Genomic DNA, 12,962 nt, shown 5'->3' with positions numbered 1-12,962 from the left:
TGCAAATGTTTCCATAATGGTGGCCATCAGACTCAGTCACAGCCTTCATGCCCCCATGTACTTTTTCCTCTGTGGCCTATCCTTTTCAGAAGCCTGTCCCACTATGGCAATCATCCCCCGCATGTTAGTGGACTTGCTCTCTGACAGCAAGACCATTTCTCTTCCTGAGTGTGCCATACAGGTGTTTTTCTTCTTTGGTTTAGCAGCCAATAACTGCTTCATCATGGCTGCCATGTCCTATGACCGTTATACTGCCCTTCACGACCCACTGCACTACCCCATCTTGATAACCCATAAGATCTGCTTTCAGTTCATCATGGCCTCTTGGCTGGTTGGGTTCCTGGTTTCCCTGTGCATCGTCATCATTGTGTTCAACTTGTCTTTCTGTGACTCCAACATCATCCAGCACTTCTTCTGTGACATCTCAGCTGTGGTCTGCCTTGCCTGTGACTACACCTCCCGTCAGGAAAGGGCTATTTTTGTGCTCTTTGCCTTTGTGTTGGTGGCCAGCTTTGTCTTCATCACGATGTCCTATGTCTTCCTTGTGTCCACAGTTGTGAAGATGCCCTCTGCCCGGGGGAGGGATAAGGCCTTCTCCACTTGCTCCTCCCACCTCACTGTGGTGTGCATACACTACGGATTTGCTGGCTTTGTCTACCTGAGGCCCAGGGACAGGGACTCGTTGCGTGAGGACATGCTGATGGCTGTCACATGTGCAGTGCTGACACCTCTGCTGAACCCCATCGTGTACAGTCTCAGAAACAAAGGGATGCAGATGGCCCTGAGGAAGGTACTAGGCAAGACAGATAGGCTCATCCCTCAGATGGTGAATAAAAGGACACTGGACATTTAAAAATGTATAGACTGCTGATAAATAAAAGTAGAAAAAGTGGAGTATTTCCAATGAAATCGTCTCTTTGTGTACAAAGCAATTAAAGTATTAACTAATTACCTAAAATATCCTGACATCACCATTTTTCTAGTACAGTGTATAGTTTTAAAATATGTGTACATATGTTTGTGGTGTACACATATATACATATGAGCATCCTTAAAGAATCCAAACTTGTTTTGTAACACAGTATTTTCATGATAGGTATCTGGTGTCTTTTCTAAGAACTTTCTGACTAGCCCTGTATCTTGAACATTTCTCCTACTTTTTTCTAAAGGTTTATAGTTTATAGTTGTTACACCCAGGCCCATGTTCTATTTTGTGTTAATCCTTATGTAAGGTGTGAAGTTTATGTCAAGGTGCTTCTGCCCTCCATGGGTGTCTCATTGCTCCAGCACTGTTTGTTGAAAGGCCTTCCTTCTTTCATTGGATTGCTTTGGTACCTTTTTAAGAAAAATCAGTTGGGCATGCTTGTGTGGGTCTTTCTCTGGCTTCTCTAGTCAGCCTCTGTGATTTGTGTGTCTAATCTTCCACCAGTAACACCCTGTCCTGATGACTGTAGCTAAGGAGTAAGCCTTAATATCACGTGAAGTGATTCTTCCCACCTTATTCTTGTCTTTCAAAATTATTTTATATATTCTAGGACTTCTCCTTTTTAGTAATGTAAGCATTTAGTGCTGTAAATTTCCCTCTCAGCACCGCTTTATCTCAATCTCCCATGTTTTGATATGTTGCTTTTTATTTTTATCTGTTGTATGTATTTTTTTAAGTACTGAAGTCCCAGGTCTTTTTTTGTCATTTATTTTCTGAGAACTTCCTTTAGCAATTACTTAAGATAGCTTGACAAAGTTATCTTATGAGAATAAATTCTCATAGCTTTCTTTCATCTGACATATCTTTATTACTCCATTTCTGAAGGCGACATTTTGCCAGTCGTAAATTTACATTTGACAATTCTTTTCTTTTAGCACAGACAGTCCCTCACTTATGATGGTTTTGACTTGTGATTTTTTGCCTTTACATTGATGTGAAAGCTATATGCATTTAGTAGAAACCATACTTCAAATTTTGAATTTGAATCTCTTCCCATCACTCATGATGCGGGGCAGCAGCATGGAGCCACAACTCCCAGTCAGCCACACAATCAGGAAGTAAATAACTGATCCACACACAACTGTTCTGTACTTATACAACCATCTGCTTTTCACTTTCTGTACAGTATCCAATAAATTACGAGATAGTCAACACTTCATTATAAAATAGGCTTTGTGTCAGATGATTTTGCCCAATTGTAGGCCAACGTTAGTGTTCTGAGCATGTTTAAGGGTGTTCTGTAGGTTGGGCGTATGAAATGCCTTTTCAGCCCTGTTGAGGTGTAGCTGCAAGCACCATGTCGGTGTGTGTGTTCACCTTCCTATTGAGCGCTACTGACACAACTCTAGCAAAATGCTCCCAGCAGATGGTTGAGATGGAAGTCCAGCTGCCCACTCTGCCCTGATGGCTCTTTCTTAGTGATAATATGACACTGGCTACATGCCTTCTTGCCCCCAAGTAAGCTCAGTTCCTTGTTGAGTTCCACTGCCACTAGGAAAGGGGGAAGTAGAGAGCAGGTTCATTCTGCCCTATCATTGCAGGGTGCGGGTGAAAGCTCAGCTCAGTGGGTGTACTCCCAAGTAGGGTTGGAGGCAGGGTGAGCAGAGTACCATTAGCCCCACCTCACAATCCCTCATTAAGTCTCATGCTGCCAGGTGACAGTGGAGGCTCATTTCCCCACTGGACCTGACTGACATTACCCGGGCAAGGGAATCAGAGGGTGGGTGGGGGGAACATAAGCAACCTGCTTGGCCCCACTGAAACCTGGGCGTGGATGGCGGGTATGATTTTCCATAGGTATTTGTCTGGAGTAAGGTAGGTATGGCCAAAATGTTTTATGTTCTGTTAAGGCCACTCTTTCCCAGTTCTTTGGTTAGGAGAAACTGGGTTTTCTTAGGGTTTTTTGTCTGTGTCTCTTGGTGGTTCTGGATGGAGGCTTCTGTAGTATGCTGTCCAGGATATAAGGAAACCCAGGGACTCACTGCTGTGTTGTTCCTCAGGTCCCAAAATCCCTAGGAGGCTGCCTTCTTCTTTCTACCTTTAGAATCTTCCTATGCTTATTTGTTTTATCTGTAACAGATTTTTTGTGTTTGGGGTGTGTGTGTGTGTGTGTGTGTGTAACAAGAGGGGAGGACCTGAGAGGAATGGAGCTACTTCATCTTCAGTGGAACCAGAAGTCTATGCTTTAAAAAATTTAGAGATATTTATCTACCTCCTAATTTATTTTGTGCCAGAAAGTTGGTCATTAGACCAAGTTAGCCTGACATATCCAACAGAGAAATCTCTCCCCTGAACTCTGAACAATAAGGGTTGACTGGAAAGGAATGTATCTGGGACAGATGAAAGTCTTCTAGTGGTGAAGTTGTCTTGATGAGCCCCACACCCCAGTCTGTCAGAGAGTATATGCCTTAAAAGAAGGCAAAATATTCAGAGGATATTTGTGACCTTGAGGTTTTGCTTAACCTTTATATGCCTCAGTCACATCCTCTGTAAAATACAGATTAAGAAACAAAAAAACTTCATAAGGTTATTCTGAGGATTAATTAGGTCAATATGTGTAAATCCCTGAGAACAGTACCTGGAATGTGGTAAACACTCTCATAGTGTTAGCTCCTATTGCTCACACTGGTACCACTGGTAATACTCCTCTCACTAACATTTGATTTCTAGATCTTCTAACTCTCCACCCATGTAAATACATGGGAGAGACATTATTCAGCAGAGGGTGATTACAAAACTTTTACTAAACAAGGCTGGGATTCTAGTTGCCGATCTGTGAAACGGTGTGGAGGCAGTGGCGTAGCCGTGCTGAGCATGAGTTTGTGCAAAAGCCTGTCACAACTGTAGCAAGATGTGACCCAAACATTAGGTCACTTGCATCAGGCTGAAGCATTCAGCAGATCAGTGGCCAGGATTCTAAGGCAGCAGAGTCAGTGGTTCACACCAGAGCGAACACTCATTCAGTCATCCATTCCCTTATTAATTTTTCATTCATTCATTTCAAATATGCATTTTTGCTTACTGTGTGTCATTTACATGTATGGGGAAAGAGCAAAGATGTGGTGGTAGCTATGGAAGGCTTTCAGCATTGTGGAGAAAACAAATATTAAGTCTGTAAGTGCACTGAATATACTGAAGAAAATATGCAGAGTTCTACAGGTGTACTTAATTGGTTCTGGAGCCTCAAGAAGGCTTCACAGATAGGAAACAACACTCAAGTTGGTATCTATAGCATAAGTAGGTGTTACCAAGGTAAGGGGGGCAGTAATGAATTCAGGTAGGGGCACTGCATGTGAGAGGGTGCTGAGGCAGCAAAGGCTATGGACCTGTTTAAGGATTTAAAAGAAGACCAAATGATTGATTCTTAGAGTTTGGGTATTTGGAGACCAAGGAAGACTGGCGAGAGATAGAAATAGAACAGGGGCTGTATTCAGGACTCTGTGAGTAATTTTAAGAATTATTGCCTTTTCAAATGTTACCAAACATTTGAAGAAAGTTTAATACCTATTCTATTCAAACTATTCAAAAAATAGAAGAAGGAAAAGTTCCAAATTCATTCCATGAGGTGAGTATCACCCTGATAGCAAAACCAAAGATACCACAAAAAGGGAGAACTATAGGCCAATATCTCTGATGAAATGCAAAAATCCTCAACAAAATACTAGCAAACAGAATCCAACAATCCATTAAAAAAAAACCATTCACCACAATTAAGTGGGATTCATTCCCAGGATGCAAGGCCAGTTCAATATTCACATATCAATCAACATGATACATCACATCAGTAAGAGAAAGTATAAAAACCATATGATCATCTTAATAGATGCAAAAAAAGCATTGGACAAAGTAGAACATCCATTCATGATAAAAGTAGGTTTAGAGGGAACATACCTCAACATAATAAAGGTCATTTATGAAAAACCCACAGCAAACATCATACTCAATGGGGAAAAATGACAGCTTTGCCCCTAAGATCAGGAACAAGACAACGATGTCCACTCTCACCATTTTTATTCAACATAGTACTGGAAGTCCTAGCCTCAGCAATCAGACAAGAAAAAGAAATAAAAGACCTTACCAAATTGGTAAGGAGGAAGTAAAACTTTCACTATTAGCAGGTGACATGATACTATATATAGAAAACTCTAAAGACTATACCAAAAAACTACTAGAACTGATAAATGAATTCAGTAAAGTCATAGGATACAAAATAAGTGTGCAGAAATCAATTGTATCCCTATACACTAATAATGAAGCAACAGAAATAGAAGTTAAGAAAACAATTCCATTTACAATTGCACCAAAAATAATAAGATACCTAGGAATAAACTTAAACAGTTGAGAGACCTGTACTCTGAAAACTATAAAACACTGATGAAAGAAATTGAAGACAACACAAAGAAATGGGAAGACATTCCATGCTCATGGGTTGGACAAACAAATGTTAAAATATCTATACTACCCAAAGCAATCCCTAAGAAAATACCAACAGCATTTTTCATAGAACTAGAACAAAAAAATCCTAAAATTTATATGGAACCACAAAAGACTCCAGATAGCCAAAGAAATTTTGAAAAAGAAAAACAAAGCTGGAGCTATCACAATTCCGGGCTTCAAGTTATATTACAAAAACTGTAGTAATCTAAACAATATGGTACTGGCCCAAAAATAGACACATAGGTCAATTGAACAGAACAGAAAACAGAAATAAACCCACTATGTTTGTTTGAGGATATGGTTAATCCTCGACAAAGCAGGAAAGAAGATCCAGTGGGAAAAAGACAGTCTCTTCAACAGTGGTGTTGGGAAAACTGGTCAGCTACATGCAAAAGAATGAAACTGGACCACTCTCTTATACCATACACAAAAATAAATTCAAAATGGGTTAAAGACCTAAATATGAGACCTGAAACCATAAAAATCCTAGAAGAGAGCACAGGCAATAATTTCTCTGACATCACCCATAGCTATATTTTTCAAATATAGCTATATATTTGCCTTGTCTTCTCAGGCAAGGCAAACAAAAGCAAAAATGAACTATTGGGACTACATCAAAAGAAAAAGCTTCAGCACAGCAAAGAAAACAATCAACAAAACTAAAAGGCAACCTACTGAATGGAAGAAGATATTTACAAATGACATACCTGATAAAGGGTTAGTTTCCAAAACATATAAAGAACTTATAAAACAATACCCAGAAATGAAATAATCCAATTAAAAAGTGGACAGAAGACATGAACAGACATTTCTCCAAAGAAGACATCCAGATAACCAACAGCCACATGAAAAGATGCTCAATAGCACTCATCATCAGGGAAATGCAAGTCAAAACTACAATGGGATATCACCTCACAGCTGTCAGAATGACTAAAATCAAAACACAAGAAACAACAAGCATTGGTGAGGATGCGGAGAAAGGGGAATGCAAGCTGGTGCAACCACTGTAGAAAACAGTATGGGGGTTTCTCAACAGTTAAAAATGGAACTACCCTATGATCCAGTAATTGCACTACTAGGTATTTACCCCCAAAATACAAATACACTAATTCAAAAGAATACATGCACCCCTATGTTTATAGCAGTATTGTTTATAATAGACAAATTATGGAAGCAGCCCAAGTGTCCATCGATACATGAATGGATAAACAAGAAGGGGCGTGTGTGTGTGTGTGTATGTGTATATATATATATATATATATATATATATATATATATATATATATATATGGAGCCACAATGATGGAGCCAGCCGTAAATGAGGGGACAACTGCAGGGATACTGCTATGATTTTATATATATATAAAATGGAATACTACTCCACCATGAAAAAGAATGAAATCTTGCCATTTGCAATAACATGAATGGAGCTAGAGAATATAATGCTAAGTGAAATAAATCAATGGAGAAAGAGAACTACCATATGATCGCACTCATATGTGGAATTTAAGAAACAAAACAAATGAGCAAAGGGAAAAAGACAAAGCATGAAACAGACTCTTAGTTATAGAGAACAATCTGATGGTTACCAGAAGGGAGGTGGGTGGAGGGATGGGTGAAATAGGTGATGGGTATTAAGGAATGCATTTGTCATGATGAGCACTGAGTGGTGTATGGAATTGTTGAATCACTATATTATACACCTGAAACTAATATAACACTGTATGTTAACTATACTGGAATTAAAATTAAGTAAATAAAATTTGCCTTTTTTCTAAGCTCTTTGGGAGATATTAATGAAAGAAGTCATGGTTGTATGGAGAATGAATTGGAAGAACATAAAAGAGGATAGAGGAAAGCTGGTTAGGGTTGTATTAGGATTATCCAGAGACACAGAACCAATAAAAAATATATATGAATATATAAATACATATACAGAGAGAGAGATTTTAAGGAAGCGGTTCACGTAATTGTTGGAGTTGGCAATTTCAAAATCCACAGTGCAGTCCAGCAGACTTAAAATTCCATAAGAGTTGATGTTGAAGTCTTGAGTTCAAAGTCATTATCCCTCTTTTTCAGAGGACCTCAGCCTTTTCTCTTCAGGCTTTCAACTGATTGAACAAGCACCCCCCACATTATGGAGGGTAATGTACTTTACTCAAAGCCTACTGATTAAATGTTAGTTACATCTAAAAATACCTTCACAGCCACACCAAGACTGGTGTTTGACCATAGCTGATCACCATAGCTTAGTCAACACATAAAATGAGCTATCACAGGAGTCCTATTGTAAAATAAATGTATAAGGTGGTAGTTTAAAATACAAGTGCTGACAATGAAATGAAAAGAAGTAGGAAGTAAATATTGGACTCTGAATGTATAACATTTTGTGACTGGATGCAGAATGTGAAGGGGGAAAAGAAATCCATTTCTCTCAGGGTTCAGAATCCATAAACTGAATGAGGGGCCTCTTCCTGGGATACATAATATTGGAGGGAGCAATTTGGGGTAGGAAATGATACTTCCGTTTGAGATCATCTGTGCTTGAGTTTCATTAGACAAAAATATTTTTGTCTAAAACATTAAAGAGAGGACTGGAAAAGAGAAATAAGTGTGGTAGTTGTCAGTACATAAAGGTAAGTTAAGCTTCATGGGAAAAACACAATCCCAGTCCCCTCCAGCTTCCTTCACAGGATGTGAGTCTGCCCATGAACAAGTCACTCCAAGAGTTGTCCCTGAGGAGTTCAGGAGTCGTGCTCACTCCCACAGAGAAGTCACCTATCTCACCTGACAGAAGCATTCACAGGTTAGTCAGGGGCATCTCGCCCTGTTCTTTTATGAGGTCCCTGCAACTAGGCTGGAACCAGAGACCCAGAACACAGGCCAGCATTTATGGGCCCACAGAGCCCACCCCCAGCAGATAACCTTACTGCAAAATAATGTTTCCAGTAATTTTGCTGTCTGGTTCCACTTGGTCATTTCCCCTCAGGATGTACTCAGTTATAATAATTATCATGCTTATTTCAGGATAAACTGCTGTTGAAATGGACTTAGTCTTAAAGGTTTGGAGGTACAATAACCTTAGCTAATACAGAGAACTGCTTTTGAAAAAATATGAATAAAAGTTATGATTTTCAGTTGATTAGATACGTTTTCATGTGAACCAATTTGTGTTTATAATTTAAATTAAAATTAATTTTGTTAAAGGTAACTCACTATAAGCCTCTGATTTACAAATTGATATCAGAAAATCCACCCTCCACTTTACTCTAAAAAGCTCCATGCTGGCTGACCTATGGACTGACATGTTTAGACCAGAGACACTCAATATCCTTTTTATTATTATATTTATGGTATATTATTTTATCAAATACTATAAAATAACAAGCTTCACTAAGAAAATACTTTTCTGCCCAGCTCTCTCCTCAGAGCCCCCTTCATCTCACTGTTCCTGAGGCTGTAGATGAGGGGGTTCAACATGGGGATCACCACCATGTAAAACACAGACACCACCTTGTTCTGGTCAGTCGAGTAGCAGGACTTGGGCATCACATGAATGAATGTGATGGTCCCATAGAACAGAGTGACCGCTGTGAGGTGGGACGTGCAGGTGGAGAAGGCCTTGTGGCGTCCCTCAGTGGAGCGCATCTTCAGGATGGTGATGAGGATACAGATGTAGAAGACCACTATGATGCACACCATGACCACAATGATGGAGCCAGCCGTAAATGAGGGGACAACTGCAGGGATACTGCTATCAGAACAGGAGAGTTTAACTAAAGGAGCAAAATCACAGAAAAAATGATTGACTTGATTTGGTCCACAGAAGAGTAAAAAAGAAGCATATAGTGAAAGGGGAAGCATTGAGAAAACCACCTATGTAAGTCACTGCGAGTAGGCAAACACAAACTTGCGCGCACATTTTGGTTGAATAAAGCAGTGGGTTGTAGATTGCTATGAAGCGATCATATGCCATGACAGCCAGCAGGAAGCACTCACTTGACCCAAAGAAAACAGCTGAACGCAGCTGGATGGCACATCCAAGATACGAGATCGTATTTCTCTCCACCAGGAAGTTTATAAGCATGTTGGGTGTGACAGAAGATGAATAGCCTAAGTCAGCCAAGGCCAAATGGCTCAGAAAAAAATACATAGGGTGGTGAAGCTGAGAGGAGATCCTGATCAGAATGATTGTGCTAAGGTTGCCAGATATGGTCACCAGGTAGACACAGAGGATGATCATGAAGAGGATGAAGAGGGTCGTCAGTGAGGCCCAATAAAATGAACCCTGTCCCTGCAGTGTGGTTCCCATCCCCCAGGGAATCCATGAGGCAATGTAGCAGCTCCCCAAATGAACCTGTGGTGAGAACATTACAGGAGTTAGAAATTCGATGGCTTCATTTTTGTTAATGCACAAAGAGGTTATTATAAACAAGTAAACATTCAAATTAAGTTTGGACTTTTTTTTTTACTTCAGAGTAAAAAATTTAATATTTTACATATAGTTTTAGAGTAAAATGTTTATGTATTTATGTATATGAGTATTCTCTATTTTAAGAATTCAGCAGAAACTAGGAAACCTTCAAATAATGTACCCTTTTCTCTTTATTTATAAAATGTATTTAAAGTAGCTTTAAAGCTAAAGATTAAAAACATAAGACTTACATAAAGAACAAAAGGAATGGTAAGCATAACAGAAAGAATGAAAATGTGTATAATAGCCTATATTTACACATTTTAATGGAGTCTTGAGTAATAGCTAACGTTATTGAATGCTTACTAAGTAGTGGGCACAGGGTTAAGAATTTTGTATATATAGTTGTACTTTAATTTCTATGAAATAATATTAAACATTTTTGTATGATTTATAGATGAGGAAACTGACCTTGAAAATATTAAGTAATTTATCTAAGTTTACGTAGCATGTGGTAGAATCAAAATAGGAATCCCAGACAGTTTGAATCTAGTTCATTCCTTTGGTAGCTATGCTATAAATGAAATTAAATAATATTTAAGATGAAGCAGAGTCTCTTGGAAATGGGTGGATAACAAATTACCCTTTCTACTTGAGGATAGCTAACATATAAAAAAGGTACTAATCACAAAGTTTACAGTATCAGTAAAACAAGACCATCTTTTAAAAAGGAGAAATACAATTTTCTTGATAGGACAAAGAAGAAATAGAAAGGAATTTCAAATTAAGGTTATAAATGAAAAGTCACCTATTGTAAATTTATTATGTACATGTAATATTTAAAGTATTGTCTTATTAAGTAGATTGATATGTCAATCTAATTACTATGCAAAACATGATTAATATCTAGGATATAATTAAACTATATTCAGACAAATCATTTTTTAAGGTAGCAATGTTCTCTCATTGGAGAATTATAGAATAAAATAATTTTATTTTCAACATAATGTACAGCTGAATGAAGTTCCAGCCTGAAAAGAAGTTTACCCATGTCCACCCAGCGAGTGGCCAGATGGAATCTCTTCTGGCTTTATATTCTAGACTTTGTCCATTGTATCTGCTTGTGTGTAAGCTAAAGCATTCAGAACAATAAGTAAAGGAAGTCTTTCCACAAGATATTTACTAACAGTAAGTCCCCAAAGCATCTCAAGGCTAGTGAATTTAGTAGCATTATTGTTGAGTTCCAAGTTTATTTAGATGGTGTAAGAAGACCATGTGAGTTTCTGGTCTCAGGAGTGGATAAATGATGAATCCTTGTGCCTGGAAGTATGCCTATTTATATGCACTAAATAGGCCGCAGAAATGTAGATTAACTCAGCTAAGGTCACCTGTTAGCCCACTGCTGGGTTACATCCGCCCTGTTTCTCCACAATGACTTGAGAGTACAGATACAACTTGAGAGAATAGTATTAAGTCACGAAAGCCAAAATCCTACCTCTTGAAATAAGAATTCATTCGTCCTAGAGCAAGAAATTCAGTCATTGTCATACAGCAGCCTTGCTATCTTATATTACTGTTTGTCTTCGGGAAGAAATCTCTGAAGATTCTAGAGATTGAACTGTGAATTTAAAAGCACCAGAGATCATTATCACATTCTTCAGTGAATATGGAGCAGTTCCCTTCACACAGACACAGCTCATCTTTAAGGGTTCTGTCAATTCTCAAGTGATCTTTTTGTTTTTGTTTTTTTTTATCTAGATATTGGTGCACTTTCATTTGATAATTATTGGGAGTGTAATATAATAAATTATCTCATGGCTGAATATTGGCTCCAAGTGTACTTTGATATTTCAGGTTAAGGAATACTAAAAATATGAAATATAACTTTAGCTCCACTCATTCAAAATGTGTTCATTTTCGGAGTATTTTATAGTGATAAAGGTAAGGCACTCCATTAGGTACCTGGGGTAACAGGGTGGAATGCCATGGAAGGTTGAATTTTAAATAAGACAATTTTTAAACATGTATACATTTTTTCCTAGCAAAAAGTATTAAATGAGTATCTTTAAAATTGTATATACGTAGGGAACTCTGTAGTATAAAGATGTTTGGGATGACTTCCTGATCAGACTTGGCCTGCATGCCTCAAAGGTATGACTACTGGCTAGTGGTTTATCCCACAAGAAGGATGATGATAGAAACAGCTGTCTTCAACCTGAACACTCAATCTAATTCTCTTGCTAAACCAAATTGTGGAAAGTCCTATCTCCCCTTCCTGATACACTCTTGATGGATTTTCCAGTAATAATACTAGCCAACCTTTGTTCAGATTTGACTCCTTACCAAACACGGTGCTTGATTTTTTGCTTACATTTTCTCATTTAATCCTCACAATAATTTGGTGCTAAGTATTTCCATTATTTTAACTTTACCAAGAGAAAGTTGAAGCTTAAATTAAGCCACTTGTCGACATGCGCTCAAATGGTCGAACTAAATCCTGGTTCAAAATTCAGGTCAGACTAAATGCTAGAAGGTGTAGTCTTAACTAAAACTGCCATCCAGGCAACTTCAAGACTTGAGTGCCTCAGTGATAACCACTGGTTCCCAGCCAGTCCTTGATTTCGTTTTCTCTCTCCCCTTAACACTGCCTAATTCCCTAAAACCGGCAGGGCCTACAGTCTGTCCCTGAGGGATGTAGTTTTTGGAATGTTGGTGAGGTTGGTGGGACCTGAAACCGACAGCCAAGAAAGAATTCTTGAGACATCTTTAGTGCAAAATGGTGGTTTTATTAAAGCTCAGGGACAGGATCCTTGGGCAGAAAAAGCTGCTGCCCCTGGATTGTGAGGGGCAACTGATTATATACTTTAGGGTGGGGAGAAGCAACAGGAAGTTCCAAAAGGACTTTCATATGCTGAAGAAGACTCACAGGATACCAGGAGACCTTGCTATTGTCAAACTAAGGCTGTTTTTCCCTCTAGCAAGGCATTAACATTAAGACAGTTGGGAGCGTCCTGGAGAAGGGTCATACTCCACATGACTCAAGATTTGTCAGTGGGTTGCAGATTATGAGGACATTTAATTTTATCTACATTTCTTCTGCCTTTGTTTCCCACATCACTGAGAACC

General features: G+C 38.6%; 2 protein-coding genes across 2 annotated transcripts in view; one reads left to right on the top strand and one right to left on the bottom strand.

The window, feature by feature from the left end:
- Nucleotides 1-853, top strand: part of LOC118541733 (olfactory receptor 10Z1-like) — a 6,806-nt gene extending 5,953 nt beyond the window's left edge. Inside the window, exon 4 of the mRNA XM_036101513.2 lies at nucleotides 8-853. Coding sequence (XP_035957406.2) covers nucleotides 8-853 — 846 coding nt within the window. The remainder of the gene's footprint in view (nucleotides 1-7) is intronic.
- Nucleotides 854-8,815: 7,962 nt separating this feature from the next.
- On the bottom strand, nucleotides 8,816-9,750 carry OR5P2 (olfactory receptor family 5 subfamily P member 2). The gene is given in 3 exon segments (XM_036101509.2): nucleotides 8,816-9,257; nucleotides 9,259-9,675; nucleotides 9,677-9,750. Coding segments are annotated over 3 exon segments (933 nt in total).
- Between the last annotated feature and the right edge of the window lie 3,212 nt (nucleotides 9,751-12,962).

This window comes from Halichoerus grypus, chromosome 11 (genome assembly GCF_964656455.1).
Source record: "Halichoerus grypus chromosome 11, mHalGry1.hap1.1, whole genome shotgun sequence".
In the NCBI taxonomy this organism is placed as follows: domain Eukaryota; kingdom Metazoa; phylum Chordata; class Mammalia; order Carnivora; family Phocidae; genus Halichoerus; species Halichoerus grypus.
Note: the sequence above shows the minus strand (reverse complement) of the source record. Positions and strands in the feature narration are given on the sequence as shown.